The 22,999-nt window shown below is 37.3% G+C and overlaps 1 protein-coding gene across 2 annotated transcripts in view; it reads right to left on the reverse strand.

Annotated features, from left to right (window-relative positions):
• Window positions 1-22,999, reverse strand: part of LOC115221696 (cytoplasmic dynein 2 heavy chain 1-like) — a 398,382-nt gene that overhangs the window by 241,983 nt on the left and 133,400 nt on the right. For both annotated transcript variants that reach the window (XM_036510740.1, XM_029791902.2), the window contains exons 18-20: window positions 20,537-20,686; window positions 16,732-16,931; window positions 7,720-7,875 (exon numbers count right to left, since the gene is read on the reverse strand). In XM_036510740.1, coding sequence (XP_036366633.1) covers window positions 7,720-7,875; window positions 16,732-16,931; window positions 20,537-20,686 — 506 coding nt within the window. The remainder of the gene's footprint in view (window positions 1-7,719; window positions 7,876-16,731; window positions 16,932-20,536; window positions 20,687-22,999) is intronic.

Genomic DNA, 22,999 nt, shown 5'->3' on the forward strand with positions numbered 1-22,999 from the left:
CCGAGATCAACTTTGCCTTTCATTCTTTCGGGGTCGATGAATTAAGTACCAGTTATGCACTGGGGTCGATGTAATCGATTTAGTCCCTTTGTCCGTCCTTGTTTGACTCCTGTATGTTTAGCTCCTTGTGGGCAATGAAGAAATAAGAATTTGGACTCAATGTAAAGACAGACGAAATACTGCTAAGCATTTTGCCTGGTGTGCTAACGATTCTGCCAGCTCGCCACCTTAAACACTATCTTAATAATAGTCAAGTTATTTTGTTAAATTCATTGTTATTTTCCAGATTAATTGAAACATAGACTGTGTATTTTAACAGACACTAACTCAATGACCCGGCGTTGCCTGAGTTACTGCTGTTCTTATTCAGATTAGAAAACAATAAATATAAAGATATATTCTCATAATTATTTCAAAATATCTATATTTTATTAAAATAATATCCAAATTGTAATGATAATAGAATTTTGAACTGAAAGTCTGTCAATGTTGAATCACCTCAGAGTAAACAATATTCACTGTATAATTTTTTGTTAGTGTCGAAATGAATAAATTCTTGCTGCTTCCAAGTCATGAGGAAGCAACATAGGGTTGGCCATGGGAGAAGTATGTAGTAGAGAGATCAATACAACTACATTGAGGGATTGACCCTGACATTTGTTAATTGAAATGCCAAAACTTAATTTGATTGGACACTGAAGCCTCTTAAATTCAAATGTGGTATGAGAGGAAATTTGATTGGACACTGAAGCCTCTTAAATTCATCTGTGGTATGAGAGGAAATTTTGATATAAAGACATTTTCTTGTTTGTGACTAACTGTTATGATTGTTGCCTGTAGGACATGGGGCTTCATAGAAGTAATTAAGCGAGTTCCATTACACTGGCGAGATGGGTCAAGATTCCTAAGCAACAATAATGGGGCACCCAGTTTTAGTGTTAAGTTATGCAGTGGTATCCCAGTGGGTTTAAGTATGTTCAGAAATTCAACAGGGTATTGAACAACCTGATCTTGATCGACTGTTGTCAATAAATCAAAAAGTCATTTCTGATGCATCTGTTAAATTTTGAAGAAGTTCATGATTCAGTTTACCAACCATTTCATTAGTTGTAGCCAGTATGGCTCTTTCACATAACCAGTTTACATCAGTCTAATTGACCGATAAATTAGGAAATACTTTATCCATAAGATCCCAAAGAGAAAGTCTCATTTGACCGCATGTAATTTCATGTAGCTGAAGTCTTGAGTTGAAAGTCAAAACCCCATTATCAGTCTTGGGCAGCTTGTATGATCATCTTACTCTTATGTCGCTTGTAAGATGAAGTTTTTTCACTTGTCTCCAAAAGTACAATTTTTGTAAGAATGTACTGACCTCATCAGCTTTGATCCTTTGGCAACATTTGATGTAAATCTCTTCCAAAAAGAACTGTTACTCCTCCCACGAGCATGCTATTGTTTTTTATGTCTTGGAGGCTACAGCCAACTACCTCCAGTGCTCTATGATGTGACATAGTGCACTGATCCCAAACAATGAGGCAAGTTTGTTGGAGAACTGTTGCCATTGCAGAGTTTTGGAAATGATGCACATTTGAGATTCTTTCATTGCAAGGTTTACAGCGAGTCTGAACATGGAATGAGCAGTCCTACCCCTATTGAGGAGGGTAGCTGCAATACCAGAAGATACAACACTGGAAGAAGGTTAGATTTTATTTCCTCCCATTTAGGATTGCAGGTGAGAGTGACAAAAAGGTCTGGTTTTCCATATGTCCTGACATATGTCATAACATCTTGTGTTCGTTCATGCATATATCAAGGACTGCATGTGAATGATGATGGAAGGATTATACATTGCCCCATGTTTCAAATATCACCAGCTGTCTTCAGAGCATCTTGGAGATGGACATAATTTTTAGTCCTTAACTTTTTTTGATTGTTACAAATGTAGAGGAGACACTCAATCTCAACTTTAGCGTACATATCAACAAGGTATTACTGAAATAGATCACAATACATGTGTAATTGAGTTGATTGTTCTGGTCTTAACATCAGTTGATAAGAATAGAAGTCATTTGACAACACCTTTTTGATTATAACTGGCTCTCCTGTAGCAGGTTCAATCTGTGGAATATTGAAATGAAACCCATTCTGTTCATTCCACAAAATAAGAGGATACTGGAGAACATCATAAGAGGGACGAGTCTCTGAAACATATTTGTTATCTCCAGCACGAATGAGAATATCATGATTTTCGTGGGGATCACCTACCATAAGGATAGCTACTTCATTAGATGTGGGCTCAATAAAATACTGTTAAAGGCATAACGAATGGGGAAACACACACACACACTCACAGACACATACACACTCATACACATATGTAGATATGGTGGTATAAAATGTCATTTACGATAGTTTACTTATAGAAAGATTGTAATCTTAAATTTTTACAATGCAAATATGTAAATGAAAATAAAGTTTATTTGGTAGCTGAAAGATTACTGAATCTTTTGATACCCCATACGGCAAAATCAGCAACTAAGTTTTCGAATACATAAGGGACATAGACACATACACACACAAACTCTGCTCTCACAGGCTGAAATAAATACACACATGCAACGGGCTTCTTTCAGTTTCTGTCAACTAAATCCACTCACAAATCTGTGACTGGCGGAAGACAAACTTGTCCTATGTGCCACACTGTGGGACTGAACCTAGAACCATTTTGTTTGGAAGCAACCGCCTTACCACACAGCCAAGCTTGTCGGTAATATGTGAATGATTCAAGTATTGTTTTGATTATGCTCGTTTGCTTATGGAGACAGACATGCTGGTTACTGTGCTTAATTAATCAGCTACTCATGTGTCTTTTAAACTGTAAGTTATTGTATAAAGAAATATTCAAATTGCAGTTTGTATGGTTGCAGATCTGATGACAGGGAGTCTCAAGTCATTAATCCTTGCTTCATTATATGCCCTCTGGCATACAACGGGGAAAGAACAAGATGCTTTCATGACTTTGCAGCAGAAACTAAGTGGAAAGATAACTAAAATAAAATGGCCAAAGAATTACAAAGACAATAATGTCACCAATACTACCACCACTACCACCACCACCACAACCCACAGTTATGACAACTACATCTAGTACCACTACCACCACCACCACCCCACCCACAACTATGGCAACTACATCTAGCACCACTACTACCACCACTGTCACCACCACCACCTCCACTCACAACTATGACAACTATATCTAGTACCACCACCACCACCACCACCACCACCACACACAACTGTGACAGCTACATCTGGCACCACTACCACCACAACTGCCACCACCACCACCATGACCACAACCCACAACTATGACAACTACATCTAGCACCACTACCACCACCACTGTCACCACCACCACCCCACCCACAACTATGGCAACTACATCTAGCACCACTACTACCACCACTGTCACCACCACCACCTCCACTCACAACTATGACAACTATATCTAGTACCACCACCACCACCACCACCACCACCACACACAACTGTGACAGCTACATCTGGCACCACTACCACCACAACTGCCACCACCACCACCATGACCACAACCCACAACTATGACAACTACATCTAGCACCACTACCACCACCACCACCACCACCACCACCCACAACTATGGCAACTACATCTAGCACCACAATCACTACTGCCACCATCATCAGAAGTCTACAGAGCAACAAGAGAGCCTGAGCTATGAAAGAAACTTGAATGCATTCAAACAGCGTGCTTGATATAGTAGCCAAATCTTCCTCAAATAATGCTCTACTGTTTTATAAGAAAAGGACACATTGGATAATGTATTTCTAGAGAACCTCTGAAAGACAGAAGAGTCTCAGCAGGAATGCCTTTGATCGTACATAAGTCTTCCCAGTCATCAGGGCTGGCCTGGGGCTAAACAGCATCACTATGACTATCACCACCACCACTATTAGTACTACTACACTTCATCATGAAACAAGATAAGATAAACAAACAAAAAACAACAAAATACAGGTTACCACAGAGAAAAGATAAATGGTTAGTCTTCAGTAAATAATCAACTTTCGTGTTTCTCACTAATTTTGTTATTTAAATACATTTCGGTGTTAGGAAGGGCATCCAGCTATAGAAACTCTGCCAGATCAGATTGGAGTCTGGTGCAGCCATCTGGTTCGCCAGACCTCAGTCAAATCGTCCAACCCATGCTAGCATGAAAAGCGGACATTAAACGATGATGATGATGATGATTTCCTCTCAAATCCCCTCAAAAGGCTCTGTTTATCCCTTTAGCATTCAGTTTACCCAGGCAAAAATCTAATATTTATTTACTCATGTTGTTTTGAATGGATCATGCATTATCTCATAGCTTTGAGATTTTGATGACGTGACTGTTTATTTTTAGAATGGCATTGCATGGTAGGTGTGAAAGACCAGAACGGGTCAATTTGGACATGGCTAGTTTAACCCTTTAGTATTTGAACAGGCCACATCTGACCGAAATATTCTACCTGCTTTATGTGCAAACTGGCCAGATCTGGCCTCTCACACATACCCTGCAATGTCATTCAAAAATAAACAATTACATCTTCAAAATCTTAAAGCTATGAAATAATATAGCTATGAATAAATAACTATTACATTTTACAAAGTAAGTTGAATGCTAAAGGTTTCAGGTATACAATATTCCCCTTGTGTTTGGCTCCTTAGAATGCTCAGACCACCCTGACAGAGTTTATAATTTGTGATTTCTGTCTGTCAAATAACAGCAGCTGATCTTTAGAATACTAATTATTAATTCATGTGTTAATAAATCAGTGAAGTCACTTTACTGTACTTAATTGCTCTGCTGCTCAATGTAGTTGAAGAAGCCAAACTTGCTGAGACAGCAAGACTTCAACTACATATGACATGAAAGAGCAGAAGTGTTCAGAGATTCTAAATCTTAGAATGTTTAGCTGGTGATGATCATGACTGGAATGCAACAAGGTTTTGTTGATCTGTACCCTTCATAACAGAGTCAAGCAAAGCTGGCCGAGGTTACTTGAGAAGATGAAGAAGAGGATGATGAAGGAGATGAAGAAGAGGACGAAGAAGTAGAAGACAGAGAAGAAGAAGAAGAAAAAGAAGAAAAAGAAGAAAAAGAAGAAGAAGAAGAAGAAGAAGAACAACAACAACAACACCACCACCACCACCAACAACAACAACAACCCTTTTCACTACCTACAGGTATGAGGCCTGAAATTTTTTGAAGAGGGTGGCTAGTCATAAATATTGACCCCAGTGCTCAACTGGTACTTAATTCATTGACCCCCAAGAGGATGAAATGCAAAGTCAACTTCAGCAGGATTTGAACACAGAATGTAAAGACAGATGAAATGCTGTTAAGCACATTGTCCAGAGTAGTAACGATTCAGTCGGCTTACTGCCTTAACGACAACAACAACCACCACCATAATAATGGTTTCAAATTTTGCCACAAGGGCAGCAATTTTTGTGGGGGAGGAGACTAGTCGATCACACTGACCCCAGTGCTCAACTGGTACTTATTCTATCAACCCCAAAAGGATGAAAGACTAAGCTAACCTTGGCAGAAACTGAATTCAGAACGTAGCAAAAGGGAAAATATCGTTGAGCATTTCATCTGGCATGCTAACAATTCTTATTTCTTTATTGCCTACCGGGGGCTAAATATAGAGGGTACAAACAAGGACAATAAGAGAAAGGAATGAAAACTTAGATTTAGAGTTAAATCAGGTTACCCATTTAAATAAAGAGTTGGATTGTTGATAATTAAAGACAGGTAAATAATTAAAAATGTAGAACATTAGTGGGAACAGTCTCAAAATTCACATGATATTTCTAATTTCTAATTTAAATTATTTCTAATTTATAATTCACTAACTTACAGCTTATATATAGAAAGTTAATAGATTTGAATACAACAATAAGCCCATCAATCATTAAGATGCCAAAGTATAAAGAATTTTACGCTTAAACTTGATCAAATTGAACTAAATTTGAAAAAAAAATTTTTATTGTTTTATTAAGGCAAGTTGATTTTCATAAGTTCAGATTCTATCCTATTTACTTCTTAAAAAACTTAAACATAGCTAAATACATATATATATATGTATTTGATTTATATTATATTTTGTTCATATAGAGCACTAATTAGGTAGCCTCCCCTCTCCACGCCACCGATGTTATCCAAGGGAAAGGCAAAGGCCAATACAGCTTGGCACCAGTGACGTCACAGCTCATTTATTAACGTGCAAGTGGCTGAGCATTCCACAGACACATGTACCCTTAACGTAGTTCTCAGGGAGATTCAGCATGACACAGAGTGTGACAAGGCTGGCCCTTTGAAATACAGGTACAACAGAAACAGGAAGAAAGAGTGAGAGAAAGTTGTGGTGAAAGAGTACAGCAGGGTTCACTACAACCCCCAGCTGGAGCCTCGTGGAGCATGAGGTGTTTTCGCTCAATAAACACTCACAATGCCCGGTCTGGGAATCAAAACTGTGATCCTATGACCGCGAGTCCTAACCACTGGGCCATTGTGCCTCCACTTATGGTTTTACGCTTTGTATACTTCCTTATGTTTTTTTCTGTTTTGTTGCTTTTTTTCTGTATTGTTACCTTTAACCATGTTTTTTCTTGTGCTTGTGCATATATAGACGTATGTATGAACTTTTACGGTGTGCGTGTGTGTGTATGAGTTTGTATATATATGTGTATATATTTGGCGAAAAATGCAAGTGAAGATGGATACGTTTTCATAGTGACGTATATGTACGCACGTGGGTGCGCGAGCGCACATGTGTGCGTATGAGTAGGCATGATTATGTGTTTACTATGAACTTTTAACCTTATTTTAATTAGCGGTCATTGGATTAGTGCTTTTATATAAGTAGCGGAATTATAACATAGTAATTTCCCTTTGTATAACAGTCTTTTTTCATAGCGTTTTTCAGATGGCCAGATAACCGAAGAGATGGTGTTGTGGATTTCCACCTCGGCATCTGAAACTCAGAGTTTTATCTTGGCTATTGAATAATTGTCACATATTATTTTACAGATATATATATATATTTAGGGAATGGAGCAGTTAAAATCTGGGCTACATATGTTTCTGCTCACTAGGAAACATATGTAACCTTTTTTCAGCTAATCAAACTTCAATATGGGAAAAATTTACAATCTTCTATGTCAATAAATCACTATTGTTCCTGAAAGTTGTTTTTTATACCTTCTATAGACTGTTCAAAACTTAGTAACTTCCTACACCTGGATCCATGGATCTTACATTTACTAATCATTATATAAAAGAACACAAATGGGATTTGAAATTTATGACAGCAGTTTTGGTAGAATTTTATTGATGTAGTCATAGATTACATCATAGTATATAAACCACCATCTTCAGGCATACTACGTGCTGATGTGCTAGATTCTAATGAATCCTATAACTAACTAATCCGTCTGTCTATCTATCTATCTATTTCTATCTATCTACCTACCTATCTATATATATATATATATATATATATATATATATATAATAATTATACATTAGATAATGTGGTTAAATTAATGTCTGAAGCAAAAACAAAAACAGGATGATCACAGCTGAAATTGAAACTGACCTCTAGCTCAACAACAACATCAACTTACCCAAAGGATATCCACTCTTCTTTTGTTAAGTCTTCCAGTTCATTCTTGTAGTCATTGTAGACAATAACTATGCCTTCAAAGCCGGCCAGTTTATCTCTTAGTTCAGTAATCTGGTTTGAATCGGGTGGTGGAAGATGAAACTTATCACAGGCTTGCCTATAAAACAAAACAGATTCACCACATCAGTAAACAATGTCAAATACTGTTCGGGGCTGTATGACAAGGGCCACATAAGAGTAACTCACTTCAGTTAGAAAGGAACAAGCAAAGTCTTAGTTGTAGTTTACATTAAGGTGTTCCTAAGGCTACATGGTTAACAAATTTGCTCTGTAACTATGTCATTTCAGGTTCAATCCCACTGAACAATACTTGAGGTAAAAGTGTCTTCTGCCATATCTTTGAGTTGAGCGAAATTTGCAAGATGGAAACTGCTTTAGCCCTCACATGTCTCTGACAGCCTCTTCCCTTCCTCTAACCAGCAAGTCTTAGTGGTGGTCCTGAGAAGTGCTATAAATGCTCTCCTTCCTCCTCTTACTAAGTTACTAACTTCTCTCCTCTAGATGAATCACCATCAATACATTGCTAGAACTTACTTTATCAAAGTTGAAATTTGGTAGAAACAAACTTTGTGGAAGATCATCAATGGAACTGCTTCTGTCTTTGAATGGTAGAATTAATCTGGTGAATGAATGATTTTTAGTGGAGTCAAATCTTTCATAAGCAATTTGACTAAATCTCTATTTGCAAATAGGCTTCTTCCTTTATCCCACTAGCCTTGGAGGTCCTAGAAAGGATCATAAGCACTGACTGCCCTCCTCCAATTATGCAGTTAAAATATGACGAGCTTCTTTTAGTTTCCGTCTGCCAAATCCACTCACAAGGCTTTGGTCAGCCAAAGGATATAGTAGAAGACACTTGCTCAAGGTGCTACACAGTGGGACTGAACCCAGAACCATGTGGTAAGGAAGCTACTTACCACACGGCTTTCATTATGCATAAATTTATTCCATATATTTTTCCTCGTTCAGAGATTTATTTTTCCTTGTTCAGAGATTTATTATTGCTTGTTTACAATTTTTCAAGATCAGTGACGAAAAGTCATTGGAAAAAGGATATATGTATTTGCATTGGGACCCTTCCATCAAAAACCGGTGATTGTCATGCACTGATGATGGATCAATACCCAGAAACTGCAGTCCGTGCATATCACTTAGGTTGACGAGGGAAGGATGACCTCCCTTTGCAAATGCCGATAGGGCACAGAAAGTGTGTCAATAGCCGGCTGGAGAAGATGTACTCCTGGGGCTACAAGCTACAGTAACATCCATCCTTAGTGGTTAGCCATATTTAGATGGCAAATATACTTCACATTGTCATGCAGTTACTGTCTATACCTCGTTCAGAGATTTATTATATATATATATATATATATATATATATATGATGGGCTTTGGTCAGCCTGAGGCTATAGTAGAAGAAACCTACCCAAGGTGTCATGCAGTGGGACTGAACCCCGAAACTTTGTGGTTGGGAAGCAAGCTTCCTACCATAATATGTTTAAAATATATTTAAAGCCAAAACAATACAAATTAAATAATTTAAAAGTACAGGTTGATGGCTCATACTATTTCTTGGTATTTCAGTAATTCAGGTGATCCCTTCTTCAGGAAAATTACACAGAAAAAGGTGCTGATGCCTAAGTTTTCTGCTCTGTATTGTAGATGTATGAATAGTTGTTTTGTGTTGCTATTGTAGCCTATTGCCTGCAAGCAGTTCTGATCTGCTTTTTTCATTCATGGGCTGAACATGTTAATTAAAATAGCTTTTTTTATTCTCAACTTCCCAATGTTTCTTTCTGTAATTTCAACAGAAAATTGGATGTCTCAGGTGTGACATTTCTACAGGTCTTGTTTCATGGAAGAATCACTAGGATAGAGGTGTTCATTGACTACAGAGCAGAGTAATTAACTATGAACACCTTTCTGCCACAGATTTCATGAAGAAGGGGTACTAAGCCTGAAATATTAAAATACCAGGTAATAGTACCAAAAATGAACCTGTATTTTTGATTTTTTTTAACTTGCATTGTTTTGGCTTTAAAAAAAATATTTTAAATATCTATAAATAGGTGCAGGCACGACTGTGTTGTAAGAAATTTGTTTCTCAACCACATGATTCCGGGTAGGGGTTTTCTACTATAGTCTCAGGCCGACCAAACCCTTGTCAATGGATTTGATAGATGGAAACTGAAAGAAGCCTGTTGTATGTATGTGTGTATATATATATATATATATATATATATATATATATATATATATCTGTAAATATATGTGACAATTATTCAGTAGCCATGATAAAACTCCGAGTTTTGGATGTCGGGGTGGAAACCCAAGCCACCATCTCTTCAGTTATCGGGCCATAAAAAAAACGCTATTGTTTTGATGGCTCGATAACTGAAGAGATGCCAGCATGGGTTTCTGCCCCGACATCCAAAACTCAGAGTTTTATCATGTCAACCGAATAATTATCACATATATTTACAGATAAATTCCTCTATTTACATAATATCGAGGTTTCTTTCATTCTTTTGTAGTCTTACCATTTGTATTAATATATATATATACTAGCAGTATCGCCCGGCGCTGCTCGGGTTTGTAAGGGAAATAACTATATAAGCATTTTTAGAGAGTTACTTCCCTTATAAATTCAGGCTTTCTTAGCCATTTTTGTTTTGGTATCTTCAAGCCATGAAGTCGTTGTTCTAAAAGAACGCTGGTTTCCTTCACAACGCATTACGACATTGATTTCTTTACACTCCCTTCCCCACAGCTTCACGAGGGAGGGAAGGGGGAGAAGCAAACAGGTGCAGCTGTGAGCGTGGACGCCAACTCCGCCGCCATCGACACACGATGCATTTTATGCATTAAAATGGAATAAAAAATGATGTTAAATTATTTTTAAAATCGTAGACTCATCGTTGACGCGCGCTAATAGTCAGACGGGCTCGATATTAATCATGACTATAAGATACCCGAATTTGGTTAAACTGCACCGCAAAATGTGGGAGGAGTTAGGAATCTAAATCGAAGGGGACAGACACTCACACAACTAGAGTTTTATATATATAGATATATATATATATAATATATATATATATATATATATATGTATATATCTATGTGTGTGTGCTTCTGTGTCTGTGTTTGTCCCCCACCTCCACTTGACAACCAGTGTTAGTATGTTTACCCCACCCCCCACTACCTTAGCAGTTCAACAAAGAGACAGATAGAATAAGTACTAGGCTTCAAAACATAACTCCTAGGATCGAGTTGTTCAACTAAAAACCCTTCAAGGTGGTGCCCCAGCATGACCGCAGTCAAGTGACTGAAACAAGTAAAAGATAAAAGATGTAAAGATATATATGAGACAATGCTTCATGAAAACTTTACTACTACTACTATGCGCATGCACACACACACACACACATCAGCTCATCATTTCATGTCTGTCTCCCAAGCCAGCATTGGGTTGGATGGTTTCCCAGGAGCTGCTAAGCCAGAGGATGGTGCCAAGCTCCGCTGTTGGCATGATTTTTATGGACGGATGCCTTTCCTTAATGCTAATGGCTTTACAGAGCGGAAAAGGTGGTTTTTACACCCCCATCTACCCACACACACATATATATATGAAGGCCTTTTATCTGCATGAATCAGTCTCAGTACTGCTTTCGAAAGCCTGGTACTTATTCTATCAGTTGCTTTTGCCACACCACTAAGTTACAGTGGTGTAAACAAACCAAACTGGTTGACAAGCAGTGATGGGGGACATGCATACATACACATCTCTCTCTCTCTCTCTCTCTCTCTCTCTATAATATATATATATATATATATTATATATTATATGTATATATATATATAAAATATCAAAGGATAATCAGAAATATTAAAAAATTCCATTACCACTGGTCTAGCGTGTAAAAATTTAGTCAATAGACATGCTAGGCCACCGGTAATAGAAATTTCTAATATTTCTGATTACATTTTGATATTATTAATTATTAATAATTTCTTTTTCTGGATAATTTTCAAATTGAAAAGCCAGCATTATCATCTTCTGCCGACAAGGAGCTGTGCTTGCGTGGTAGACTTGAAAAATTAGAATGTATAAGCATGGGGGATATACTGAATTGCCTTGTGTATATATATTTAATCTAAGGCGTACCTGCTGAAGAAGACTTCGCCTAGCAAATTATTTTATTTGCTAAAAAGTGTCTGAAACCATTGGTCCAGGAGTTAGATGGTAAATGTTTTTATTTTTCAATTCCTTCAAAATTTTATCCCTTAATAATGGTTTGGAATTATATATATATATATATATTCAAAAAGCAATAAAGATTCAAGTTAATTTAAATGAATTTACTTGAATAAGGTACCTAACTTAGATGCACCAAAAAGAACTATACTGTTTTAACAATACAGTAATGTGGTGTGATTATAAGCGAGAAAGAAGCAACAAGAAGGATAGGTTTTTAGTACAATCGTTCATACAAGGACAGGCTTTATTAAAAGTTGTAAAAATTACAGCATATAAACGTGTCCCGTACTCATCAGCAAAATAACATGTGAGTTCTCTAGACCTCCTAGTGGTTGAGGCTATACTCATGAAGTAATAGCCTCAACCACTAGGATGTCTAGAGAACTCACATGTATTTTAGCTGATGAGTACGGGACACGTTTATATGCTGTAATTTTACAACTTTTAATAAAGCCTGTCCTTGTATGAAACGATGTGTACTAAAAACCTATCCATTCTTGTTGCTTCTTTCTCGCGTATATATAATATATAAAAAAGGAAATGAAGAAAATGCTGACAAATAATTGAAGTAATTTAAGTAATTTAATTAGGTGAAAGTTCTTTTTACCGGTTGCGCATTTGTTATGCTTATCAAAATATGATAAGCATAACATATTTTGATAAGCATAACAAATGCGCAACCGGTTAAAAGAACTTTCACCTAATTAAATTACTTAAATTACTTCAATTATTGTCAGCATTTTCTTCATTTCCTTTTTTATATATCACCACTCGTGTTCGACATCTCCTTTTTTCTAAATAAATATATATTATATATATATATATATATACACACATATATATATATTCAACAGGGTTCTTTCAGTTCTCATTTACCAAATCCACTCACAAGGATTTGGTTGGCCCAGGGCCATGGAAGAAGACACCTGCCCTAGGTGCCATGCAGTGGGACTGAACCTGGGACTGTAAGGTCAGGAATCAAACTTCTTATCACACAGCCACTCCTGTGTACATGTGTGTACGCAATTATTAACTACACTCTTTAATGATACGCATAATCTTGCTACAATGTCCACGAGAAATAAACTTAAAACAAATATGCTTATGTAAAGTTTCAAAAGTGGAGATAAATTGGTTTGCTGTGAAGAAGAAGAAGAAGAAGAAGAGGAAATAACTAATAGATATATACACACACATTTACACACAATGCTTTCTTTTGACTCACATATACAAACAAGTGTAAATTATACATACATTAAATATACATATGTACTAAACACAGTATAACTTTTCTTTTGAGGAAAATTGCAATGCTCTAAACTATTTGCAAATCTCCCACCTCTCTCTACCTGTGTGTGTGTGTGTGTTGCACGCACTTGCATGTGTGTGTGTATGTTGTATATATATATATATGCTTACATATATTTTCACTTCTCTTTCACTCTCTATCCTATCTAATTATTTATCAATCTAAAAACACACACACAAACACACACTTCTTTCTCTCTCTGTCTATCTATTTATCAATCTATATATGTATGTGTGTGTGTGTGTGTGTGTGTGTGTGTCTGTCTGTCTGTCTCTCTCTCTCTGTCTCACTCGGTAATCATGTCTCAGAGACATTCTAACAGAAGGTAAGTTAGGAGAGCTGAGAAGCGAGTCTATTTAATGAAAAGTTAATTACAACAGACAAGATGTAAGGCCACACACACACACATGTTTAGAACTTATTCAAAGCCACCATTTCGTATTGCTGAAAACGTTAGCACATTTTTCTATACAACTCTGAGAAAATTGCTTCCTAATGAATCACAAATTGGATGTAACATTTAAGAGGCTTCTAAGTGGTCTGTTTCACTGATAGAAAGATTTTTTTTTTAATTCAATAAATCACTAAGAATATGTAGAGTAATGGATATAAGAAATGATATTTCTTTGATAATAATGATGATAATAATAATAATGATAATAATAATAATAATAATAATAATAATAATGTACATGTTTTGTCTGGGTATAAAAGATGGGCTACAGCAAATATTCTGCTCAATACTACAGATTTGCTTGTCAGATCCTGGTCACATTGTGAAATGTCCCCTTGGTGGTGGACAATATGTGCATCTCTGTGTTGAGAGGAATTCTTTGGGGTTTGAATAATTTACCCTTGGAAACATGGATGTTTCATTTAACATCCTTAAACAAACCTTATTCAGGGTCCTTTTGAGCAGGATGGGCTACTTGGTCTAAAGAAAATTCTGACTGGGCCCCACCTGCAAGATCATGCACTGTTTATCTTGATATGAGATCACCATGTCACACACATATGCTTGTGATGCATGTGCTTCGTGTACCCTTATCAGATGGGTAGTCATGATGGGTGTTCCGAGGCTTGTATATTGGTACCCATGTGTCACTTTGATGGCATGCACTGCTCTATCGCACAATAATAATAATAATAATAGTAATAAAGCATGATCAGTAAACAAGTGTCACCTTAATCTGCTGGCTGAAGCAATGTCACTACATGTGTGCTGTTGGCAATTTCTTCTTTACCATATTTGGTCTTACCTTCTTTGGTCTTTCTCATTTCCAAGGAAGACCGATGCTCAAAATGTCAAACTCTCTCCTTTCACCAAGTGTCAAGCTAATACATTCCTTGTGCACATCCTCACATTTGTTTTTTTTTATTTGAATTGACTATATATATATATATATCATCATCATCATCGTTTAACGTCCGCTTTCCATGCTAGCATGGGTTGGACGGTTCAACTGGGGTCTGGGAAGCCCGAAGGCTGCACCAGGCCAGTCAGATCTGCCAGTGCATCTACAGCTGGATGCCCTTCCTAACGCCAACCACTCCGTGAGTGTAGTATATGTATAATATATATATATATATATATATATATATAGTAGCTTGTATGTTGCTTTTGTGCGAACTGCCATGCTACACGACTGTGCTGGTATGGTCTTGTGTTATGTATGGATGAGGACAGCTGTGAGGAAGTGCCACTCCCAGGAAGACATGGCATGAGATAGTGAAGCATGACCTTCGAACAGTGGGCCTCACAGAGGCAATGACAGGAGACCATGACCTTTGGAGATATGCTGTGATTGAGAAGATCCGGCAACTAAAGTGAGATGGCAGCTATGGCCAATGCCAATGTTGCATGTCCAGCCCATTTAAGAGTACCCTTGATGCGTTGGGTGAGATAATATGCTTGAGAAGACCTGTTGAGTCAAGTAAACCCAAAATTGCAGCTGTGGCTAGTGCCCCCTGACTGGCTCCCGTGCTGGTGGTACATAAAAAGCACCTACTACACTCTCGGAGTAGTTGCATTATGAAGGGCATCCAGCTGTAGAAACATTGCCAGATCAGATTGGAGCCTGGTGCAGCCACTGGCTCTATAGACCTCAGTCAAACTGTCCAACCCATGCCATCATGGGAAACAGACGTTAAACAATGATGATGATGATGATGATAATAATATATATATATATATATATATATAAAGATTATTTGCCAACATAATGTGGCAGTCTTAGTTAGGACGAATGTTACTGTTATTTATCCCCAGGAAGCATCGTCTACAGCTGGCTATACAACACTCTATCTGCATCCTTATATTTTTGAACAAGGGAGTTTAGCATCCGCACTATGTGGGAATGCTAAACTCCCTTGTTTGAAAACAAAGGAAGCAGATAACATATCGTATAGCCAGTTCGAGATGATTTTTCCTGGGGCTAAATAACAGTAACATTCGTCCTAACCAGGACTGCCACATTATGTTGGCAAATAATTTTTACTCTAGAGCACTGTTACTGAATGTCTTCTCTTGTTGAGAGATTTAGAAATAATAATTTATATATATATAAAAAAGTTTTTGTCCGTCTTGAGGCTGATAGAGGTTCCTTGTCTTTCCTGATGAGAAGACGGCATAATGCACCCTTTATTCCTTCGGAATTAAGAATATGCAGTCTTCGAAACATGTGTTGAAAGTAAAGGTATTTTGTTAAAATCTTCGTTCGACTCCATTCTTTCATTTATTCTTTTTAAAAAAAAAAATATATATATATATGTATGTATGTATGTATATACATATTTCACTTTCATTTAACCAAATTCACTTACAAGGCTTTGGTCAGCCCAAAGCTATTGTAGAAGACATTAGCCCAAGTTGCCATGCTGTAGGATTGAATCCAAAAGCATATGGTTAGGGTGCATACTTCGTACCACACAGCCATGCCTGCACCTTCCTGTGAAACCAAGCGTTACCCTAGCAAGAATTCAATGCCACAGGCCATTGTTTCTTTTAGAAGAATTCACGTTACCTGCCGTGAACTATTGCTTCACCTGTTGGTCAGCTCTTTGATCACAAATTCACAAAGTTTGTACCCAGCTCTCTTACTCTCTCTCTCTTTTACTGTTTTACTTGTTTCAGTCATGTGACCATGGCCATGCTGGAGCACCGTCTTTAGTCAAGCAAATCGACCCCAGGACTTATTCTTTGGAAGCCTAGTACTTATTCTATTGGTCTCTTTTTTTTGAACTGCTAAGTTACAGGGACGTAAACACACCAGCATCGGTTGTCAAGCGAATAATAAATAATAAATAACATTTACACGAATAAATGAATAATAAAAAAAACATTTACACAAAAATAAAAATGCAACAAGAAAAAAAAGAATAATTACTTGAGACTTTCACCAGTTTCACACAACTTATTAAAATCCTCGAGCTTCTCTTTAACAATCTCAAGATCCTGGTCACATTGTGAAATGTCCCCATCAAAAGATAGGTTCTGCTCTGCTTGTTCCCATCTATCAGCGAATTTCTGAACAGCAGTGTGGAAGGATGCAACATCAGATTCCAAATTGTTTCTCATAACATCCATCTGAAAGAGAAATAAATAGGTAATCAGAAAGACGGATATCTTTTAATCTTCGTCTTCTATTTTTTACTTGTGTCAGTCATTAGTCTGTAGCCATGTTGGGGCACTACTCTGAAGAATTTTAGTCAATCAAATCGATTCCGGTACTTATTTTTTTAAAGCCTGGTACTTACTCCATTGGTCTCTTTTGCCAAATGACTAAGTCATGGGGTCATAAATATACAAGTTGTCAAGTGGTGGTGAGAGACAAACACATATACAAAGACACACACAAACACATATAACAAATGAAAGTAAGAAAAAATGGAATTTATGATGACATCAGGTACCCAAAGACAGTGGACATGCTTTAAATGGCATAGTACCAAGTGTATACCTACATTTGAAATAATCACTATGTGTATATATACATATAGATATATATACTGTTGTCTCTGGGGAGAGTCATTTTCATTTTGTGCCTTATAATGTAACACACTCACTGGTAAAATTTCCACTTATTCCTTATTTTTATTTTCCTAAAATTTTTGTTGCGTCTTGCAACCTTTTCAATAGTCTTATAAGGCACAAAAAGAAAATGACTCTCCCCAGACACAACAGAATATGCTTCAACACACGAACTCATATAAAGAATCTTGCAAACCAAATCTCAAAACGAAATACATATATATATATATAAATAAAAACTTACTTGGAGAAGCGAAATGAAGAGAAACGACGCGTGCGTTCGGTCATATAATAATATAATAAATAAATAAAATATATGCATATATACATACATATATGTACATACTTACATCTACATGTATATATACAAGCATATATATATATATATATATGAGTACAGGACACCACAAATAAACATAGAACACAACAAGAAACGAAAACAAAATCAAACAAGGAAACGGACTTTATTTAACAACGAAAAAACAGAGTACAGGACAAACAATACAAGGAAAATTCCCCTTCATCAGTTGTCCCTGGTTTGGCTCAATGCATGTTCTAAGATATATATATATATAATATATATATACAGGGTGCAGTGAATAAACACTAAATTATGCAAAAACGAAAATAACACTGACATCTTATTTTAACAGTTATATTTACCAAAATTACATTAAAATATCTTGAAATACTAAAAAGTAATTTTATTCAGTAAAATCGCCATTAGCTTCAACCACAGCCTCCAGACAACTTCTGAATCTCCTGCAACTCTTCAGGACGGTCTCCTTGTTTAAGTTGGTGAATGCTGCCATAATCCTTGGCTTCAGTTCATCTTTGGTGTTACAAGGAGTTTTGTTGGTCTCTCGCTCAATTGCACCCCACACATAATAATCAAGTGGGTTGCAGTCTGGAGAGTTAGGTGGCCAGATGTTGGGGGTGATGTGGTTGCAGAAATCGTGTGACAGCCATGACTGGGTCCTCTTGCTTGTGTGGCATGGTGCAGAGTCTTGTTGCCAGACTCAGGGCGGGACTACCTTCGCCAAGAACTTGATGTAGGCCTCCATGTTGAGTCTGAGGATGTGTGGGAAGATAATGGAGGCATAATGTCACTATCATTCATGATCACTCCAAACATCATGAGTGTTTTGAGGGGATGTTAGATTTTTATCACTCTTAATACATGTCCTTAGATTGCACTGTCTTCAGCCTGACACCCAAACACTCTGAAATGTTCATATTGGAATGATCACATATCTCAGCCCTTTGTCATCTCCTTCATAAGGTCCAGCATTTTTTGAGATTAGCTTTCAACATTTTATCCATATGATTCCATATAGATAAAGACTATAACTGTGGCCTATGCCAGTGCCTCAGAATTCCTAACCTTGATTCCTGCAATGGACCAGCATCTTGTTTAGAGAAAGTATTATGATGTCAGTCACTTATACACCATAAAAACCAGGAAACCAGCCTTATGAGTTTGAGGAATGAAGAAAAATTATTATAAAAAAAGTGGCTATGTGGTAAGAAGTTTGCCTCTCAAACACATGGTTCCAGGTTCAGTCCCACTGTGTGGCTCTTTAGGCAAGTGTCTCCTACTACAGACCTGATCCAACCAAAGCCTTCTGAGTAGATTTTGCAGACAGAAATTGAAAGAAGCCTATCATATACAGGCGTAGTGGGTAAATTGTCACTATTTTATATTTTTAATTTCATGCATGTGTATTGTTTGTTTTTGATTTTGTTGACTACACAGTATAGTAGGGTCAGCTGGGCACTGTTTGTCAGAAAAACAGTACCATGATGCAATTCACTCTACCAGAAATTTGGAAATGACATACTATAACTGCTTGGTACTCACACCAGAAGTTCCAATAAGCCCATTTAAGAGTACCCTTCGATTACTAGACAATATACTACGCTTGTGAAGATCTGTTGTGAAATTGTTGTCGTGGCCAATGACAGTACAGCCTGATTGGCATCTGTGCCACTGGAGTGTTAAAAGCACCATTCGAGTGCGATCATTGCCAGGGCTGCTGACTGGATCCTGTGCCGGTGGCACGTAAAAAGCATCATTCGAGCGTGATCGTTGCCAGTGTCGCCTGACTGGCTCCTGTCCTAGTAGCATGTTAAAACCACCATTTGAGTGTAGTCGTTCTCAGTGCTGCCGGACTGTCTCCTGTGCAGGTGGCACGTAAAAAGCACCATTTGAGCACAGCCAATGCCAGTACTGCCTGACTGGCCCCGTGCCGGTGGCACATAAAAGCACCTACTACACTCTCAGAGTGGTTGGTGTTAGGAAGGGCATCCAACTATAGAAACTTTGCCAGATCAGATTGGAGCCTGGTGCAGCCTTCTGGCTCGCCAGCCCTCAGTCAAACCATCCAACCCATGCCAGCTTGGAAAGCGGACGTGAAACAACAACCATAATGATGATGATGATGAAAGACATGTATATAAACATAATTACATGTAGATAAAACAATCCATGCATACGCAACACTACAATGACCCAATAAAACAAGATAACCCATACAGCACATATATAACACTGTTTAGTACAAGCACTCACAGGGTCAGTTACCTGATTTCTATTGCATGTAAGTGATCAAGGTCATAAGATTCTTCCTAAACAGGATGCTAGTCTGCCACAGAGATATCCATTTACAGCTGAGTGGGCCGGAGCAATGTGAAATGAAGATTTTCATTCAAGAACACGAAGTACTGACCAGTCAGGGAATCGAAACCACAATCTTGCGATCATGACTGCAACACTGTAACCACTAGGCCACGTGCTCTCACATGCTGCACTATCGCCGTCCAATGAACAAAGCGACTCGCACAGAATATATTCTATCCAATGATCTTGCAGTATGACGTAAAACAATTCACACATCATACATTCTATACAGCAAACAGATGAAACATTAAACTAATGCCAGAGACAACAAAACACTTACTCTGTACCTGAAGAAAGAAAAGGGCACTTGTGTAAACAAATAAGCTGGAATAATAGCTTGTGTTCAGATGTAAACAGACCACCAACATGTTATAAAGAAAGCATTTTGTTTGTTTAGCTTGACCACATGTACAGCTTTTAAGCCATCCATTAAGAGGAAGCAATAAATACAGATGGAATACAGACAGGCTTGTATACTTACTCTTTTAGTAATCATAGAATTATGGCTGTCCAAAACAAGCTCAAAACTGTCCCAGTGGGAAGCAAGCTTCATGACGTTGTCCAGTTCTTGGCCGGCAAAGGAACGCAATAATTTGTTTTTCGCCTGAGCCTTTTCAAACAAGTCTTTGATCTGAAAGGGGGAACGAAATTGGAAATTATATTTAAAGCACAGCCACAACACTGTAAAAGCAATTTCGGTTTTGTTACGCTGATAAAACGTGAGCACCACACAAACTTCAGTTCTAATAAAGAATGACATTTCTCAGGAGCGCCAACAGTAATTACCAATTCTTTTTCATTGCCAATCTATTTTTTCATTACCAAAAAAAAAAAAATAAATAAATAAATAAAACAAAATTAAAATAAAATAAAAATAAAACATACAAAAACAATCCATTCTCTCTTTCTTCTGCGTAGATGGACTTCATTAAAAAGCAAATTACAATTGATATCATTATTCTCTTTGTTGTATATGCACAGTTTCCTTCGTCGCCTTTCTTGTCACAGTTGTCATCATCGTCATCATCATCATCATCATCATCATCCTCACCATCATAATTGGTAGTGGTGGTATCATCATCTTCATTGCCATCATTACATTATTAAACACGATCATCATCACCATCTCAGTGATGATGATGATAGCAGTGGTGGTGATGATTATGGTGGTGGTGATGATTATGGTGGTAGTGATGATTATGGTGGTAGTGATGATGATAATGTTTATCATCAACATCATCGCCTTTGTCATCATCATCAGCAGCAGCAGTAGCAGCACCATCACCTCCACTGGTGTCACCTCATCAAAGTTGTTTCATTTCTTACGTTTTTCTCTTCTTACGTAGACTTTTATTCTAATTTAATTAATTAGTAAATGATAGCTTCTTCACTTACATCACCACCATTATTTGTTTTTTGTTTGTTTGTTTTTGCCCATTTATTTTTCATTTTTTTTTTTTGCATTTGAATTATTACGTTTCTATTGATAAACAGTCGCAAGCATTGAGTGTTTGACGGTCACATACATCGGCCGTTCCGGAATCAGAAGACTGACAACCAAGATAGTCGACATGGACCAAATGTATAAACAACATTTACTTCCACCTCTGTCATGTCAAAGTTTAAAGACTTCCATACTTGACATTCTCTTTCATCCTCCTGGTGGTTGAAAAAGAAACCATTCACCTTGATTAGCCAATCAGAAAGCAGCTGATGAAGATAATTAGATCTACATGAAAACTCTACAGCTTGCCAAATATTTAATAACTTACCTAAGTCAGAAATCACAATAAGAATCTTTTCATATTTTATTTTCTATCTTTTACTTGTTTCAGTCATTGGACAGCAGCCATGCTGGGACACCACCTTGAAGGGTTTTAGTTGAACAAATCAATCCCAGTAGTTATGTTCTTATCTTAAGAGTGATAATTATTCTATCAGTCTCTTTTGCCAAGCTGCTGGGTTTCAGGGACATAACCCTTTAGTATTTAAACCAGCCATATCTGGCCTGAATATTCTACATGTTTTATATTTGAACTAGCCATATCTGGCCTCTTACACCTAACCTATTCTTTCTTTCATTCTTTCTTTTATTCTTTTACTTGTTTCAGTCATTTGACTGCGACCATACTGGAGCACCGCCTTTAATCGAGCAACTCGACACCGGGACTTATTCTTTTGTAAGCCCAGTACTTATTCTATCGGTCTCTTTTACCGAACCGCTAGATAACGGGGACATAAACACACCAGCATCGGTTGTCATGCAATGCTAGGGGGACAAACATACACACGCATATATATACATATATACGATGGGCTTCTTTCAGTTTCCATCTACCAAATCCACTCACAAGGCTTTGGTCGGCCCGAGTAGAAGACACTTGCCCAAGGTGTCATGCAGTGGGACTGAACCCGGGACCATGTGGTTGGTAAACAAGCTACTTACCACACAGCCACTCCTGCGCCTATATTGACATTCTAAAAATAAATAATCACATCATTGAGATTTCAAAGCCATGAGATAATGCATGATTAATTCAAAACAATTTGAGGGAAAAGGCATTACATTTAACAGAGTAATCTGAACACTAAAAGGATAAACAAACCAACATTGGTTATCAAGCAGTGGGGGAGCACAAACACAGACACACACATGCACATTCATACATACATACATATGTATGATATATATATATATATATATATATATATATATATATATTATATAAAATCCGTTCTGTCTGTCTGTGTGTGTGTCTTCCAGGATCTCGGGCATCCTCCATCCGATTGTGCTCAAATTTGATATGCAGATACCGATGGTATCAGGGCATGTATAAGTCTTGAAAAAATTACAAAAATCGATTCCAGGTGAGAATGCGATTGATAAAGCCTGGGAATGTGCATTTGTACATGCAAGTACATCAGCTGTTGCGATCGATACTAC

Source organism: Octopus sinensis, linkage group LG18 (genome assembly GCF_006345805.1).
Source record: "Octopus sinensis linkage group LG18, ASM634580v1, whole genome shotgun sequence".
In the NCBI taxonomy this organism is placed as follows: Eukaryota; Metazoa; Mollusca; class Cephalopoda; order Octopoda; family Octopodidae; genus Octopus; species Octopus sinensis.